Source organism: Alosa alosa, chromosome 12 (genome assembly GCF_017589495.1).
Source record: "Alosa alosa isolate M-15738 ecotype Scorff River chromosome 12, AALO_Geno_1.1, whole genome shotgun sequence".
Lineage (NCBI taxonomy): Eukaryota > Metazoa > Chordata > Actinopteri > Clupeiformes > Clupeidae > Alosa > Alosa alosa.
This window is the reverse complement of record NC_063200.1, coordinates 23,916,309-23,935,017: the sequence shown is the minus strand read 5'-3', so window position 1 is coordinate 23,935,017 and position 18,709 is coordinate 23,916,309. Positions and strand designations below refer to the sequence as shown.

General features: G+C 40.6%; 2 protein-coding genes across 2 annotated transcripts in view; one reads left to right on the top strand and one right to left on the bottom strand.

Annotated features, from left to right (window-relative positions):
* The window catches only part of LOC125304624 (GTP-binding protein Di-Ras2), a 4,414-nt gene extending 1,961 nt beyond the window's left edge, over positions 1-2,453 (bottom strand). The window contains exons 1-2 of the mRNA XM_048259038.1: positions 2,232-2,453; positions 1-1,200 (exon numbers count right to left, since the gene is read on the bottom strand). The exon at positions 1-1,200 is cut by the window's left edge and continues 1,961 nt beyond it. Coding sequence (XP_048114995.1) covers positions 580-1,179 — 600 coding nt within the window. The 5' untranslated portion in view covers positions 1,180-1,200; positions 2,232-2,453 and the 3' untranslated portion in view covers positions 1-579. The remainder of the gene's footprint in view (positions 1,201-2,231) is intronic.
* Positions 1,664-18,709, top strand: part of syk (spleen tyrosine kinase) — a 35,703-nt gene continuing 18,657 nt past the window's right edge. The window contains exons 1-3 of the mRNA XM_048258246.1: positions 1,664-1,837; positions 10,982-11,447; positions 14,618-14,778. Coding sequence (XP_048114203.1) covers positions 1,764-1,837; positions 10,982-11,447; positions 14,618-14,778 — 701 coding nt within the window. The 5' untranslated portion in view covers positions 1,664-1,763. The remainder of the gene's footprint in view (positions 1,838-10,981; positions 11,448-14,617; positions 14,779-18,709) is intronic.

Genomic DNA, 18,709 nt, shown 5'->3' with positions numbered 1-18,709 from the left:
TCCAGAAGGGAATGGATTGCTGAACAGTAAGACGTGGGTGTTGAGACCTTGCTCTGGTACAAATACACAGTCAGTGAAATTAAATCCCTTTCTGGCACAGGCTGGGGATATTAGGTTATTCAACAAATCTTCTTTGTGAGTGGTTCGGAGAGCTGGAGGAGTACTGGGGAGCACTATAGATGTTTGGTCTTCCACTGTACAGTCATTTTTTTTAGCTTTATTGTTCCGTTGTACAAGCAAGCCTGACAAAACCGTTTAAATGTCTTGACTTCCTTGTCTCCATGCGAAGCTACTACATGGTCGTTTGTGGCATGTCCTCCTCCGCCCTCCTGGTGTAAACTTTAAGCATAAACAGATATATCATGATGAGTCATGTGTGTGTGTGTGTGCATGTGTGTGTGTGTGTGTGTGTGTGTGTGTGTGTGTGTATGTTGGTGTGTGTGGGTGGGTGCATTTGTGGGTGTTTCTTCTGGTACGACCATCAGTAAGAGTTCTAGTCTACGTCCTTGTGTAGGGATGCAGGGGAGAGGATGTTGGATTTGGACCGACCGGTTGCCTGCCCCCCCCCCCGACCCCCTCTTACATAACCACACATTTCCCCTTTAGCTTCTCTGCCCTCTTCTGCTGCTTGTTCTTCTTGCCGTCGATCTGCAGGCTGACTGTCCGCCGCTTCTCCAGGTTGAGCAGCTCCTTAAAGAGCTCCTGGACGTTGTGGTTGGTCTTGGCTGACGTCTCCATGAAGGCACACTTCCACCTCTTGGACACAGCCTCGCCCGTGGGCGACTCCACCTCGCGGCCCGACGTCTCGTCGCACTTGTTGCCCACCAGCATGATGGGGATGCTCTCCACGTCTCCTTTGATCTGGCAGATCTGCTCATAGATGGGCTTGAGCTCCTCCAGCGACTGCTTGCTGGTGATGGAGTAGACCAGGATGAAGGCATGGCCCTTGGAGATGGAGAGGCGCTGCATGGCCGGGAACTGGTGGCTGCCCGTGGTGTCGGTGATCTGCAGCGTGCAGATGCTCTTGTCGCAGCTGATCACCTGCCGGTACGTATCCTCGATGGTGGGGATGTAGCTCTCGCGGAAGGTCCCCTTGACGAAGCGCAGCACCAGGGAACTCTTGCCCACCCCCCCTGCGCCGAACACCACCACTCGGTAGTCATTGCTCTGCTCCGGCATAGCTCTTCACAGTAGGCCTACCTACACAACACAGCAGAGAAATAGCCCTGTCAGACTCTTACAACTTAGATGTATATTTCATATGTGAATAACCTATACAATATGAACATAACAAATTAGATGTTCATAGTCAACACAATATGGCATGTGAGTAAATAGGCCTATGTGAAGGAAACACAAGAACTGCAGGAGGTTTCTGAACGGTCAATTGAGCAGCATACGAATGAATTTTAAAACGGCAAGCACCAGGTCCTCCACGCAAACGTGATGTAGACTAGCACGTGCCAGTCGGGTTTCCACGTCTGGTCGGCTGCCTGCGCGACACCTATGGGCTAGGAGTTCGGTATCCCCACCAAACTGATATTCATGGCTTGATTATCCAGCAACTGTGTTAAGCGTCATATGCTAAGTCAGCATTCTTTTAGAATGTAAGGGAGGGCAAAACAACGGGTGACAACGAGATTTTTTTTAAAAAATCCTCCCAGTCGTCTCGCGCTGGTTCATGGGATTCTATCACTTTCTGCGTCGTCAAACTAGACATCCGATTGGGTTAATAATAACTAAATTCGAAATTCCAATTATAGATGATACAGATGAGAAGGTCACGAACGCATCATGACACCCTGGTACAAGAATATCGTTCATTCAAGCACACAAGGTGAGTGTCAAGATTAAAAAATATAACTTTAAGTAAAGTAAAGTAGGCTAGTTTATACTACATTAATTACCCAATCTACCCATAAACAGAACATAGTATGGAAATGTGTTTTTATCGGGTTGGAACTGTTCGATATTCGGATTGGAGGCAGGATTCAGCCAAGATGCATGACGATAAAAAAAAAAGAAATGCAATGTGAATTGGCCATATCAAAAGAAGTTATTACTCCTGTTGTTTGCATATTACTACATTATTTCAATTAAAATGGAAAGATGAAATGAATTATTCATCACTACACTGACCAAGATTACACGAAAAAGGGGCAGGATAGTAGATGTGAAAACAAATCATCAAACATCAAAAAACGGATATAAATAAAAGTCGTCCTACTTACGAAAATAATAATGCTTTCGACGAAATGACACTTCAGATCCTTGATGTCATATTGTGCCAAGTGATTCCAGGATTCGCTAGCACCTGTCTCTTCCTTTCGCTCAAGTCTGCAATGCCTCTAAAAACCCATTGGAGCTCCGACTCCAATATTTAAAGGCGCAGCCCCCTCGGAAGAGGCTAAATGCGTCCCTTCGAGGCTCCTCTCTTGATGACGTAAGGGAGGAATCTCATGGCTTTGGCTTTGCAACGCCCATCTAGCTGCAACTATCTAAGCATCAACAAAGGTTGACAACGCTGGGTCTTCTCCGAAAAACCCTATCTGCATATCTCCTGGATGGGAGAAATGTCACCCGTCCATAATGCATTCGCAACTTGCTCTTTATATCAATCAAATTCCTTTTGCAGAGGTCGTTTTTCATGTCCATAAAAGCAGCCATCAACGCGTGACATCACTGTTGACATTTAGGATGAATTTTATCTGCTCTCGTTGTGAAACACCTGGCTTTGATGAGCTACCTGTGTTCCCCACACAGTAGTCATTATAAAGCAGCGCCATGGTAAATGGTGAATCTGGTTGGTTGTGTATTTCATGTTTTATAAGACCCTTAGCTATTTCTGTATGTCAGGATATATTTGATTTTTTGGGGGCAAATGTAGTAGGCTATTGAAAGTGTTTCAGGCTGTAAACTTTGCTTTGCTTTGCTAAATCTCTACTTTGCTAAATCTTTAACTACCATCAATCTTTCCAGATTCACACAATCTGCCCTTAAGGCAATTTTAAAGCTGTATACCACAATGGCAGTAGTAATTAACTACGCCAGCAATATTGTTCAGTTGTTTGTTTTGTGCACTCTGTAATATTGGCAAATATTACACTTTGAGCAATATGAGTTCATCAATCATATCACACCACCAGATAGTTAATTAATCTTTTGTTGTATTTTCTCATCTTTGCCAGTAAATTGTGCTGCGTGTGGCTGTGTGGTTTACAAGAAGCAAAGTGTGTGGGTGTCTCTTTGTCTGTGTGTGTGTGTGTGTGTGTGTTCATGCATGTGGGTATTCATGCATAATCCATGTGTTAAAATATGAGACAGTGTGATGAAGTGTATGAGATATCAGAGATCAGATTTGAATGATTGTGGTTTTCGTCATACATCCGTTCAGTCTGTCTGTTTGCTGCCAGAATATTTCACCTTGTCGTGTTAAATATACATTATTGTGACACAAATGTGTTCTTTGGACATTAGTGTGTTTTATGTTTTATGTCATTAGTTATAACCTAAAACAGCTGTTTTAGGTATTACGGTATATATCATAAATTGCCAAGTGTTTTGTAGATAGTGTGCTGGAAGGTTATGGCTATTTATGGAATCAATTCACCAGGTGAATGAAGCACCATCCAACATCGCCACAGGCAAAAGACTGACAGCCACATCACCTTTTCAGGTGTGATTTGAACATTTAGTGATATGTGTAAATTGGCATCAGTCTGTGACGCAACACTAAACTCCTCTGGGTTTGTGCAGAATGAGCCAGTGGATCTTGCGTAGTTGGTGGCCTACAGTAGGTAACTCCCTAGACTTCAAAACACTGAGAGGCTGCTCATATTTGTAACAGGACAGAACCTCTTCATGGCCTTTAGAACTGTGCAAAGTTCTGTTTATCAGGAAGTCTAGTGCATAATGTAATTCACAATTCAACAGAATCAACAATTAACCTATTATGAAATCATCAACTTTGTCAACCAGTGGTGTGTTTTTTTGTAGTTTTTAATTCCAGTTTAAAATGACAGAACATTAACTGGAGTGAAAAGTAGTAGAGATAATCCCCAGTTGAAGTCCTTCCTAAAATATCATGTCTTGTGAAGCAGTACTGGTGATGACAGGCATTTTGCTGACACATTTCGGGATAAAGAAGAGGTCACATGAGCCATGTTCAGAGGCTAATACACACACACACACACACACACACACACACACACACACACACACACACACACACACACACACACACACACACACACACACACACACACACACACACACACACAGATTTACTGATATACTAGGAAAGATGGAGCAAGAGGAGAAGTTGAAAGTTGTCTTCAGGAATGAGCTTGCTGGATGTTGTTGCACCATTGTGACCTCTACTGGTCCTTAGTGGGATTACAGGTTGGGCTTGTTTCGGGTACAACGTGAGCGGAGGAGCCACCGTCTGCGCCTGCACCTGGTGGACAAAAATGGCTTCCTGTCTCTCTCACCTCAAAACCTGAGCCCCAAGCTCTCTAAAAATAGTGAGAGTTGACAGTGTTTGTGAGGGGCTTTCTTTACCCAGAGAGAGATGAAAAAGAAAAAAATAGAGCATGTATGGGAAACCTCAAAAGAAATCGTGTTGCGCCCTTGACTAAAGAGTTTCCATTTACAGCATGGCTTCTTTTCTCATCCGCTGCATGAGGGCTTATGTTTGACCTAAATTAATTTTTTGCATAATTTGGTCAAGTACTATACGGTATGCTGCAGCGTACACACTGCATGCTTCCAGCGGTGGGGCTCATGCACTCTGTCGTTTTCAAAAGTTGTCGCGTGGAACATAGATAAATATGTTTAGGAACAGATATTTTTTCTGACAAGGTATTCTTGTGGAATATATTTTAAATTGACATTGAAAAGACACAAATCTACACAGTTTATATTCTTCATGTTTTACATTATTCTGTGTCATGGGAACCCCTCTAGGGATGTTAGATCAGAGGTTGAAGTTACCCATTATTGAATTGGATTTAATTAAATAAATGTGTATCATCCAGTAATGTGCTTACATAAAACAACCTGTCATACACCTTGTTGTTAATTCTGTGCGCCTGAATCTCAGATCTTGTGCACTGTTTTGGTTTTCATAGCATGTCTTCACAGCCACACAGTAGTGTACATTGAAGAAACATGCATGTACAACTTCAGTTCGCCGATGCTACATATGCAACTCAAGTGAGCCTATTTATGGTGGGAAGGCTGTTTGATGCAGTTTCTTTAGTTTGGTGCAGTTTATTTTTTTGGTGTGGTGCACAGTGGGCAAGTGTATTTTGATAAAATGTAACGTTACACCCCGGTTTTACCCCAAATCTTACCCCAGCAGCAGCAAACACTTTCTCATAGTTTTCTCATAGTTTGTCATTTTCCAAGCATCGTGTGGTTTATGGGAAATTGTTGTTGTGAAGATGATTTGTCGGAAACTAGTGCCATTTGTACACTGAGAATTAATGAACAATCTGAACTTTGTATTAATGTGTAAAGGGGAAGAGTAAAGTATAAAGTATATATACTTTTTTGATCCCATGAGGGAAATTTGGTCTCTGCATTTAACCCAATCGGTGAATTAGTGAAACACACAGCACACAGTGAACACACAGTGAGGTGAAGCACACACTAATCCCGGCGCAGTGAGCTGCCTGCTTCACCGGCGGCGCTCGGGAAGAGGTGTTTCATAAGAAGAATAGTGTGTGAAATGTTGACTGGGTCATTTGAATTAAGTTACTCTTCTGAGCAGAAGCAGAACTCCCTGAGGAGAGGGTTACTGTATGCCCTCACGTAACCCCCACATACCCCCACCCCCCCAAAAAAAAAAAAAAAAAACAGCACACACACATGAATGCTTACAACCAAAAAAACTGGCTCCATTCACGCAATGTGATTGTATACACTATACAAGTAGTCTCACACTCACACATCACACACACACTCACACATCACACACACACACACACACACACACACACACACACACACACACACACACACACACAAACACACAAACACACACATACGCAAACCCTATTCCTCTATTTTTGATTAGTCGAGCTGAACACGTTTGAATATGTGCATGTGTGGGTGTCCATGTAATGCGTGCATATGCTCTGTATGCAAACATTTTAATTCATTCACATTTGTTGAACATTTGTTTTCATAAATAAGACCACGCCCATAGACATACATATCAACACACACACCCTAGTTCTGTGTACAGACAGCAATAAGCTAAACTTCCCTGCTGAAAAACCCTGCCTAACCAGCTTAAGGTGGTTTGCTGGTTGACCAGTTTGTTAACCAGCTTGTTTGACCACCCTACAATTGTTGACCAGCTAGACCAGCAAAACCATTGTGAAAACATACCTTCAACTGGCTTACCCAGCTTATGATGGTAATTCAGATGGTTTTGCTTGTCGTACCACCTCAAACTGGTCTTTTTAGCTGGTGTTGGTGGTCTTACATTACTAGTTTGAATGGCAGGTTGGTCACTAGCATCTTACACCAGCCGTATCCCACATGATAGGCTGGTCACACTAGCATGACCAGTTTCCTCAGATGGTCACACCAGCATGTCCACCAGGTGGCCCAATCAGTTACACTAGCAAAGACCAGCGAGAGCTGGAGGAAGTATAAGTATATATACTTTTTTGATCCTGTGAGGGAAATTTGGTCTCTGCATTTAACCCAATCAGTGAATTAGTGAAACACAAACAGCACACAGTGAGGCGAAGCACACACTAATCCCGGCGTAGTGAGCTGCCTGCTTCAACGGCGGCGCTCGGGGAGCAGTGAGGGGTTAGGTGCCTTGCTCAAGGGCACTTCAGCCGCGGCCCACTGGTCGGGGCTCGAACCGGCAACCCTCCGGCTACAAGTCCAGAGTGCTAACCAGTGGGCCACAGCTGCCCACAGTCCAGAGTGCTAACCAATGGGCCACGGCTGCCCACAAAAACCAGCAAAGACCACCAGCTAAAACCAGCTACCAGCATAAACTTGGCTTTAAGCTGTTTTTTTGCTTGTCACCCACATTTTCTGGGCCTTCAGAGGCCTTCTCTGGATGCTGACAAATTTCAATGATTTGAAATCTCAATGTTGTTCCAATAATGAAATGGTCTTTAGAAATGGCAGCCAGTGTATCAGATCATAGATGGAGTTACAGTAGGAACGAAACCAGAGAGATTACCGGCATACCATATTTTGACATCGGAGAAAACCACTTTGCAGAAAAAAACACAGTTGATTCCTATATCAGGACAACATTATGGACATACATTTCCCTGGACTCTGGACATTTCCCTTGGCATGCTTGGTAGCTCTAGATGACACACAGATTTAGATGGTATATGTCATAAAGCTTTGCCATATGAAGCAGTAGGCTGTGGCTATGACAGACTTGTGGGATGTCCAGTATAACTATGTATACTGCCCTGAGTTGCATTTCTATGGCTTGGTTTCTGGTGGGTGAAAAAAGGGAAGTTTTATTTCTTTTTTTTTTTTTTTCGAGGAAGTAACTGAAAATGAGATGAAATGAGGAAGCTGGCAAACACTTCCACGTAGAACCCTAAGTGTTCGCTTGAAACCAGGGACAGACACACACACACGCATAGCATGTACAGACCCAAAACTGTGTATTCATTAGTCTTTGTTCTTCTTTCTCTTGATGGCTCTTGAGCTGTGAGACTCGCCCTCAGACAGTTAGCACGTCCTACTGCCGAAACGTTTGAAATATCCAAAGACTACTTGACCACATCATTTCCTGTACAGATAGCAGTTGAAGATGGTAGCTTCTATGAGCGGTCATAGGCTGTAGGACTGAGACAGTTCCTGGTAAGACCGAAGTTACATTTTTAAGTACATTGTTTTTTTCATTATATGCCGTTTCAGAGAATTATATAATTTAAATGGATGCATATACAATGGGTTATATTTGCAAATTACTGAAAAGTTCTAATAGTTAATGTTAAATAAAAAGATTTTATATAAAGAATGTTACATAAATGGGTGGAGCAGATCGACAGGGTTTTTCAAATTATGACAGTGGCTTTTCAAATGTTGAAGTAATTTATTCTTCATAATATATATATGAGGAATATATAATATTTTCATTAATTGATTTGTTTCTACATGTGGAAAGTGATGTCTAGTAAACTCTGAAATGCTTCAGTTTGCGAAGGCCTAATGTTGTGGCCTGCTGATGCAGGTGTTATATAATTGACTGTCAGTAAGTTCTGTCAGTAAGTTCTGACTGTCAGTATGAGTTTAATGTTCCTGTTAGAATTGTTCTTTCCTTTAATACGACTGACCAGGATATATATCTTAAAATGGATATGAATGTCACACTATGGCCAGAATTAGTACCGCTAAATGTTGCATGAAAAATATTGACACTTATATTTATGTCTCAGTTTAGCCCATTTTAAATTGTTGTCTCAATTTGGCATCTCATAATTCAGATCCTATAATTGTTATGTTCAGATCCTATTAAAGTTATGTTACTGTCAGCCACTTAGGCTTGGCTGCTTTCCTTTGGTCTGAGGCCAGTTTCTCTTATTGTGGTGTCTTATCAGATGGTCAATATAGTGGACATGATAGTAGTTCACTGGTATAGAGGTCAATAATGGACATGATCTTTATTTTGTTAAATTATTATTTGAATGATTTACTTATGTATTTATCTCTAAAGGATGAGAGTGTTTGTAATTATGGGCTGTATAGTGCGTAATTTAAGTTATTTTTGTAACTTAAGTTTCAGTTACTGCAATAATAATATCAATGATAATTTATATATTTATTTACTTTACTTAATATGTCAGCCACACTCTCTGTTTCATGTTATCCTAAAACTAAGATCAAAGAGTTGTTTATTTATTTATACAACTTAGTTAGCAGCTGTCGCTATGTACACACCTAAAAAAAATACTCCTCAAAAATCCATGCTTTCATTGATTAAGTAGAACTGTGATTCTGCTTCTCTACATTTACATTAAGACAACCTTTGCAGCAGTTTTCAGCAGTATTGAGCCGTTTTGCTTGAAGTCTTGGTGTCTATACAGTAGGTTCACACGCTCTGTTTGACCAAGATTCAGCGTCACATATTGGCCCCCTCTCTTGTGCTTCAGGTGAAAATGTGCCCTATGGTACATGAGCTGCCTCTGTGGCCATGGTTGCCATAACAATGACCTTTCTTACCAGAAAGAGTCTGGGCCTTTTTTTGCAAGCTTCTGTGGTTTCCTTGCATGTTCTTGACTATATGTATATTTAGATCCATGTTCGTTCCTGTCTTGCGATAGGTGTTTTGAAGTAGGTCTTTGTGAGAGGCCAACAGCACTACAGTGGGCTGCATACAAGATGAAAGATTTTAGGACAACAGGATGTCTGTTGTACTGTTTTTGGCAGCTTTCTTTTTCTTCTTTTTGCGTTCTGTAAAAGAACTGTCATTTTTACGTATTATTGTTACTAGCAGCCTGCTGTTCCATTTGTTGTATTACCATTTCATTGAAAAAAAAATAGGCTTCTCTCAACCGTGCAAATTCCATCAAACACATACTGTACGTACAATTATGGGTCAATGGGATGGCGATAGTTATTTAAAATGAATTCATGAACATGTTTAACAATTGTGTGTTTCACATAGCTAGAAATTCCTTACTTTTCTTAGCTTTACCCTTGTTGCCAACATTTTAATAATATAACATAATTTGATAGTTTGTATTACGCATGGCATGTATTTATTTTTAGTATTGCCCTTTCGTGTATGACATCGCAGAATATGGCTCATCAACCCTTTCTATTTTTAGACAAAATACGTATTTTGGATGAGCATGTAAGTTTCACTACCTCAGCTCCAATAGGAAAATCTGTCATTTTTTGAAGGGAGACCTAAACTTGCTGTTCTCTGCATTCAGCCTACCGTTGTGTAACATTTGCGAATGACACAGGGCTGCAATTTTCCTGTCACCCACTAACCTGGAAGTAATCATTCAATAGATAAAAATAAGTGTAACTGGTCAAACAAATGAAAAAGCAACATATGAAATTTTCTGATGGATAATTGACATTCTGTGGCAATGCATTGTGCGTCTGAAGTAGATCTGAAGGGTGTTTGAAGTGATTGCGCATTTGAGAAACACTGGTGTTTATTTTAACTCTCAGGTGGAGGAGTCTCAATCACTCACTTAGCAAATCTCAAAAAGTGGACAAATATATGTTTTCAAGATGTCTTTCAAGCAGCAAAAAGATTATTGCAGAAATCAGGAAGATCTTGTAGTTGCATTTTCACATCTCACTGCCCAGTTTAGAAATAGCATACTGATACTTCAAGCTCAGGCAGACAGTTCACCGAGGTAGACCACATACTCACATACTGTGCAAAAGACATACAGTATATTCTCTAGAGAGAGAGAGAGAGTACTTATTGTTTACTGTCAGTATCAGCTAAACAAATACATTTAAATCTTTTTTAATAATTAATAGTAGTAAAGTAATTTCAGTCCATTTTGACTTATTTTCAGTCATCATTAGATTTCATCCAGTGTGGTGATAACAGCCCTGCAACATACTGTACATCATCAAAACTGTTTGGAATTATTCATAAATGAATGGGTATGCTGTGCAGTCTTGGACACCGAGGGTTGAGATTGACTCTTTGACCTGTATCAGTTCTGGTGTCTTATTCCCTCTCACATTCACAGAAAAAGAAAGCCTCAATGAGTTGATATTAATGAATTAATGTGTCTCTAGATAAAATGTGATGTGAGCCTTTCCCAGGAGGTGTCTTCTCTAGTACAACAGCAGAGAAGCTGTTCCATTCAACTGTGAGCCTTTCTTTTCTGAGCAGGACTGTTCAACTTCCTGTCGTCAGAAGTCACCAAAGTACAGTTCCCCACTTTAAGTCGTGCGTTGAGTTGTGTCTCACTGTGCATTGCTGTGTGTCTGTGTCTGTGTGTCTCAGGAGGCCGGTGAATGATTCATTGCGTGCCAGCTTGAGAGAGCGAAAGGGTTGTACGGCACAAGCGATGGCGGACAAGGTGAACAAGCTGCCGTACTTCTACGGCAACATAACCCGCGAGGATGCAGAGGACTACCTGAAGCAGGGCGGCATGGGCGATGGCCTCTACCTGCTGCGCCAGAGCCGTAACTACCTGGGCGGCTTCGCCTTGTCGGTGGCCTATGGCCGGCAGGTGTACCACTACACCATCGAGAGGGAGTTGAATGACACGTATGCCATCGCCGGCGGGAAGTCGCACCGTAACCCGGTGGATGTGATCGACTACCATGCGCAGGAAGCCGACGGCCTCATCTGCGTGCTCAAGAAGCCCATGAACCGGCCCAAGGGCATGGAGCCCAAGGTGGGAGCCTTCGAGGACCTCAAGGAGCAGCTGATCCGGCAATACGTCAAACAGACGTGGAACCTGCAGGTAAGTCGACGGGTGTTTACTGTTAAAGCAATCCAAAAAAACACCTCAGATGCCTATCCCCGCCACCCACACACACACACCCATCCCAAGTCCCTTGTGTGTGTGTGTTTGTGTGTTTGTGTGTGTGGGTGGGGGGGGGGGGGGGGGTTAACTTGTTGAGCTGCAGAGTTGCAGTTGTGCAATATCATGTTGTGACCGCTGTTACAATAAAAGCATATTTCATAAAAAGCAACTTCATTAGAATTGACATCATGTACTTGACCCTTGTGCTACATGTGTACATCATGACCTCAGAAGCTTTTGTGCATATATGGTTACAAATACGAGGGGCCAGTCATGAATGTGTTGATGGATATACAGTACGTCACTGGAGTCAGACACAGAGTGCTAGTGTGTGTGGTGCAAGTTTGCGTAGGCAGAGGCTCTGTTAAGTGGTGGTGTGTTTGTCTGTAGCCAGCAGCCCAAGTCTTTGATTTGCGTGCCGAGGGGTTTGTGGGAGTACATCTCACGGCCGAAAAACATAACTATTCGAGTCAACACCATAACCATAACAGTAAAAAAAACCAGCAAGGTGTCTGATTCACGCCTACACTAAAACTGAGGGCTCTGCAGCACACTGCAGCAGGTAATTTAACAGGATGATGGTGGGTCTGTGAGTGGTCCTGAGCATAATACTGATGCAGAGATAAGCATCCTACCTTAGTTACCGGCTCTGCTCAATGTATTGGCTAGAACTTAAAAAGTCTAGTTGCAGAAAAAAACAATGTATCACTGTTTTGAAACATCAGTTTGCATTCAGTTACTAGACTCTGTGTGGTATTCCTTGTTTAAGTTTACATGTAGGTTATTGTATGGGCTGATTCATACTCTACACAAGCAAGTTAGAATACTTATAATAATACAGGAGGACATTGCAATCACTTGAGAAAAAAAATAATGATTGTATTACCTTATCTCATTAAAGCTAGGTGAAGACAACAACATACTTATGTGTAATGGTGTAAAGTAAAATTAGACTGAGAATGTAAACTAATAAAATATAACAAGAAACCATTCCAGAGAAAAGAATGCATGATATGCACTGAAAATGCAAGAAACATAGTATTGCATTTAGGTGTGTTTGCAATTCAAGAAACCATTCCAGAGAAAAGGATGTGTGATATACTCTGAAAATGTGAGACACATAGTGTTGCATTTTGTTGTGTTTGCAATTCTAGCAACAGCAGAATAATTTTGAAATGCACATCTTACATCTGTGTATACATTCATACTATGGCTATAAGAAGCTTCATTGAGTACTGAGTTAGGTTGCATTAACTGGACCAGCACTAGCCTTGAGTCTGATGTGGGGCAACTAAATGGTTTCATGGTGATGGCTAAATGAGCCAGTTTCAGTCCTCAGGTTGCTAATGTTTAGTTACTAATGTAGCTTTGCTAAGTTACTGAAATAAAAACTTGACATTAAAAGTATTGAGTAAGAGATGATGATGTGAGCTGGTGGATTGTACAAGGTCTTCAGAGTTCTAGTTTTAAGTGTGGAGGTGATGAGAAGAAAGACCATCCCATCATACAGTCTGTGTTTGTACATTTGTGTGTGTGTGTGTGTGTGTGTGTTTGTCTTATGTAGGGACATTCATTTTTGAAGGGAACATTTCTGTGTCCTTTTTAAAGACCCAGCATTGATCTTTAGTATCCATTTAGTAGCCATCATGCTCTATAAGTGTGTTTGTGTGCAGGGGCGCGTGCATATAGTTCTGCATAAGTTGATTTAGCTAACGTGTTTACAAACTATTTACAGGAAATTGTAAATAGCCTAGTAGCCTACTGTCAGTTAATGGGATACTGTGCAGAGTTGGGAAGTTATGGTAGGCCAATTTGGTGTGAATACACAATTGAGTAGCCTGATGGTACTGTACGCACAGTGCGTACGGCCGTACACCTGCAGGTGCGCCTGTTTGTGTGTTTTCATTTTGGTTAGATGCAATCACTGACGATTGCAGTTGATTTAAAGTCACATTTTTGTCTTTTGTATTGTTTTAGATAGGATTTTGTCAATGGAAGTAATTTTAGTCTAATTTTAGTCAGTGTTTCTCAGTTTTAATTTTAGTCTACTTTTAGTCAACATTTAGTCATAATCTTCTAACAGAAAATCTAAAATTATCTAATTATTTGTAGCCTAATGGATTACTTCATGATTTGTCTATGTAGAACACTTCAGCAACCAGGATAGAATAAAGAAGACCTAACAGTCTTAACGTAAAATAATATTGCATGAAATAACATTAAGATAAAAGTGTAATCAATTATGCGTTTGGTGACACTTCCACACTTCTATGCTTCCACTCAGTTACATGTCCTGCAAGCTTATGAAAATTGTCTAAATGAAGTGATGAAGTTAGCAGCTCTATGAGGTGGGTTCTGCTTCCGAAGGGAGAGCAGTCATGACACGCAAGATCGCTGACTAGCATTCACCTACTTTTATCGAATCAATCAAACATTACTATACATATTTAACTGGGCAAACATAGCGAATGGCGTGTCCTCAAATGTCGTTTCTAGTTGGTAGTATTTTTTCTGCCCATCTTATAGGGCTATCCACACTCCATCTTTATCTGGAACAATGCACTGTGTCTTTTTTTCGACATAACAATAGGTGAAATGTGCCCATAGATCATCTCGTCTCGTATCTTCCGACCTGGAAGATTACTTGTGAAGTTGAGGAGCGCATCCTAGAACCCACCAGTAGCTCTGGCAAGGAACTTCCAGATAGGCATAAACTGGCATTTGGGTAGGCAAGCATTGAGCAGGAACAGACCATCCAATGAGAAATATACCGTACATGATGAAGGCAGAGGGAATTTGTACTTGGACTTGCATATTCATGCATGTACTGTAAGTGGTTAAGGAACACAATGTGTCTTGTTTGATTTCTGTGATAAAGCAAGCTGTTTTATCTTACATTTTTTTCATTAGGGCATAACGAATGAGTGAATGAGATTTCACTGTAATTTTCATTCAAAAATATTTTTTTCATTTACGTTGTTACAATTTAGTCGTGAAATAAAAGGTCATTGACGAATAATTCTCTTCAAAATTTACATTGACCAAATTAACCCTGTCCTTCGGGTGTGTGTGTGTGTGTGTGTGTGTTTGTTTGTTTCTGTGTGTAGGGCCATGCTTTAGAGCAGGCCATCATCAGCCAGCGGCCTCAGCTGGAGAAGCTCATCGCCACCACAGCCCATGAAAAGATGCCCTGGTTCCATGGCACCATCACACGCGATGACTCGGAGCCGCGCCTGCTAAAAAGCCCGCGCACCAACGGCAAGTTCTTGTAAGTCTCTCTCTTCCTTACAGCATCTCACCTCACTATATGAAACACCATACATGTGAGAGTTTGTGTGCGTCAATGGTCGTGTAAGTGAAAGTGAGCATTTCTGAACAATATGTTCTCAAACCACCATATGCACAGTCCAGTCAGAACCACTCTTATCTTTGAAGATTTTAATTAGTTCGGTGAGTGTAAAACCCCATTGGCATGTGCTGCAATTAGCTTGTTTCGCTAGTCTCCTGAAAAGTTGAAATTTTCACAGATATTTCCAGCATTTATTTAATCTGTAATCGCTGTAGTCGCTAGTTACTTGCAGTCTGAATGAGGATTAAGTGTGTCATATAGCAGCTTTAACAGCTTTTATTGGCTTTAAATACGTCTGAGAAGAACACACAATTACAGGGCAAAGTAAAGTATGTTACCTTTTATAAATGCAATAAAATGTGACAAATACAAGGAGGATATGCAGTACAACGAGTGGTATTTGACCAAAGTGAACAAAGTATTTTCTGTTTTTGAAAAAGAAGAGGTGGGACAGAGACAGTAGCAGGTACTTGTTTGATAAGCTCAGCAGGCAAATTTGAATGACTGAGGACTGACTTAATCAGACTGTTTTAATTCAGAGAGTGACTGTGGTTGAGCTAATCAGCAGAGCATCAGCTGAGGTGCTTAGGTGGACTACTGTGGTCTGCCTGAACTAAAGCTACATTTGTGGTGCAGAATAAGACACAGTATTATGTGTGTCAACATCAAAACTCTGAATTGCCCTGTAGTATTTTCATTGTGCATTCACAAACCTCCTAAAGCTAAATGGCGAAGATGACCCTGCACAGTGAACTGTTGTTGTTCAGTTACATAGAATGCCTTGTTTATTTCTGATGGATTTGACATATATCCTCAAGGCATTGAAAGGGCCTGATGGACCTCTCTATGTGCATGCAGACCCAACTGTGCTACATAAATCTCATATATGAGTAGACAGTATGATGATGCTATGTACATAATGTATATGAAGTATACCTATATTTGTGGGCCGGAGCCTTTTATGGGCAGATAACCGCAGCATCACCCAGTGTAGATGATGATGTTTCACAGGGGATGTGTTGTGAATTCGATGGTTATTGTGTCGGCAGTAAAATAAATTCTCCATTGCTAGAGACAAGAGTACAGAGTACACAGAGTTTCTCATTAAGAATAATAAAGAGAACAAAAGACAAATAAAATGACTTTTGGGTTTTAGTGACACCACATTGTGCTGCAGCTCTCCCTGTGGTTTCCGTGTTGTGTACAACGCTCTCAACACTTCCTGTAGTGACCGTGAGCGAGGGTAGGTGGGGAAAAATGGTTTACAGGGACAGTGCGACAGTTCCACTTTCGCATCTGAAAGCAATCTTACTATGTAAAAATGCATGAGTGGGTGGATGAGTTAGTGGGTGGGTGAGTTGTGGAGGTGGTTCTCTCTAATTTGGTGCATGCACGATTTATTTACATAGCCAGTTTATTTGAACTTTGTCTTTTATGTTCTCTTTGAAGGTCTGAATGAAGTTAAAATTCCCATAATTTGTTAAAGAAGTGCTTCTGAATGAAGTTAAAATTCCCATAATTTGTTAAAGAAGTGTTTTTCTGTGTATTTTGAAATAGCACTAGAATACATTGTTCAAGATGCACACTGTTGGTATTTGGAATGGAATTACATTTTTAGTGATGGCACCATGCTATCAAATAATCACCGGCTTTGTATACAGTACCACAGAGTACCAGTGATAAAAAACAATAACCAAACAGTTCAAGGGGAAAAAAAGCAATAGACAAAAGAAAAAAAAAAATAGAGTCTGTAAGGCTCCCCCTTTTTGACCACTGATTGCACCTGAAACAAAACACAGAGATATACATATCTGGGCCCAAGGCCCCGGTAGTGCTTCCTAAGTTTCAACTAACATTATAGAAAAAAGATTTCAATTGCAATACTGCTATGGTCAGTCACCAAATTAGTAATTAGCAATGACATATAAATTTACGTGATCATGATCTCCATGGATACTCTTTTTTTTTTCTTTGTGTGCCTCATATCAAGAATTGTTTATCATACAGTAAAGTTAAATTATCTTAACCTTTTTCCACATTTTTAAAGCAGGCCTAAAGGCATGTTTTAAAGAACTTGAACATATTCTGAACGCCTGAAACAAATTCAAAGTTGTGTTTTATTTTATTGCATTGCTGTAAAACAGTTGTAAAACCTTTTCCATATCAATGAAGAGAAAAAAATAATAATACCAATATAAAAACTGCAGTGGATGTGTTAATAAACATATGAACCTATTAGTTCAATATTAGTTCAGTGTAGTGAAGTCAACATCAACAACCTCTCATCCTCCATGAAAAGAAAAAAAGCTATCTTTAATCATAACAAATTTGATACACTGCAAAGCAGCACTGGCAGACAAATTTACTTGTTTTCAGGATGAGATTGTTTAAGTTTGACTAGCTAGCTGTCTATGTTATCAGACTACTCTTAATCAGACTCCCCCTTATGATCTGCAGCAAGGCTGCGAGATTATTCCCTCAGCTAAAGTGTTGTTGCCTTTAACACTGTTTCCTATTAAGAGCTAAGTGCGTCATAGCATCAACAATTTGATAAATTCACTGCTGTTGGTAAGATTACAACTTTGCTAAACGCTTTTGTCCACGCTAAAGGTTCTACCACTTTTCAGGCTATGTTTTTGCTGGTAACCCATTGTCAGTCAATATTGAAAGTAATTAACTGTGTATAACTGTTTTGTCGTTGACTATGACACCACAGTGAAGTTAGTTTCACTTTGCCTATATGTTCAATTAATAGACAAGTGCAGATGTGTGTAGCCTATACTCTACTCTCGGTTTTAGTAAAGAATGGCTTAGTGGAATACCTGTTCCATACAGTTTTGCGTACAAGCAGATTCCTTCAAATACACAGCTGACTATCAAAATACTGATGCGCTGTTTGAAGTTGCCCTGCTTGCTGTTAAAGGGAATGACAGATGTCCTCCTCATTGGTTTAAAGGATGTTAAGCCCAAAACACACCCATGACTGATTAAGAAACATAAGAGCCACCTTTTTGCGCCAGGCACCTGACGTTTGATAACAAAACCATCCCGAATGTGGACTGGATAAACCCCTAAATGTATTTACGCTATTTGCTAGTGACCATGCATTTAAATATCTAAATTAGGGCCCAAAGTGTGTGTGAGAGAGAATAAGAGTGAAGATTACAACTTGCTAAACTGGCCCCCAAGTAGGAATTTAACCCGATGTCTTCCCAACTCTGTCAGTGTTGTCACCAGAAACAGTGTGTGGAGCAAGGCAATACAGTACATGTCCGCAGCTAAAGTTCTACCACTTTTCAGGCTATGTTTTGCTGGTAACCCATTGTCAGTCAATATTGAAAGTAATTAGCTATGTATAACTGTTTTTATCGTTGACTATGACACCACAGTGAAGTTAGTTTCACTTTGCCTATATGTTCAATTAATAGACAAGTGCAGATGTGTGTAGCCTATACTCTACTTTTCGGTTTTTAGTAAAGAATGGCTTAGTGGAATACCTGTTCCATAAAGTCTTACATACAAGCAGATTCCTTCAAATACACAGCTGACTATCAAAAAATACTGATCACGCTGTTTGAAGTTGCCACTACTTGCTGTTAAAGGGAATGACAGATGTCCTCCTCATTGGTTTAAAAGGATGTTAAGCCCAAAACACACCCATGACTAATTAAGAAAACATAAGAACCACCTTTTTGCGTAGGCACCTGGCGTTTGATAACAAAACCATCCCAATGTGGACTGGATAAACCCTAAATGTATTTACGCTATTTGCTAGTGACCATGCATTTAAATATCTAAATTAGGGCCCAAAGTTGTGTGAGAGAGAATAAGAGTGGTGAAAGAGTGGGTG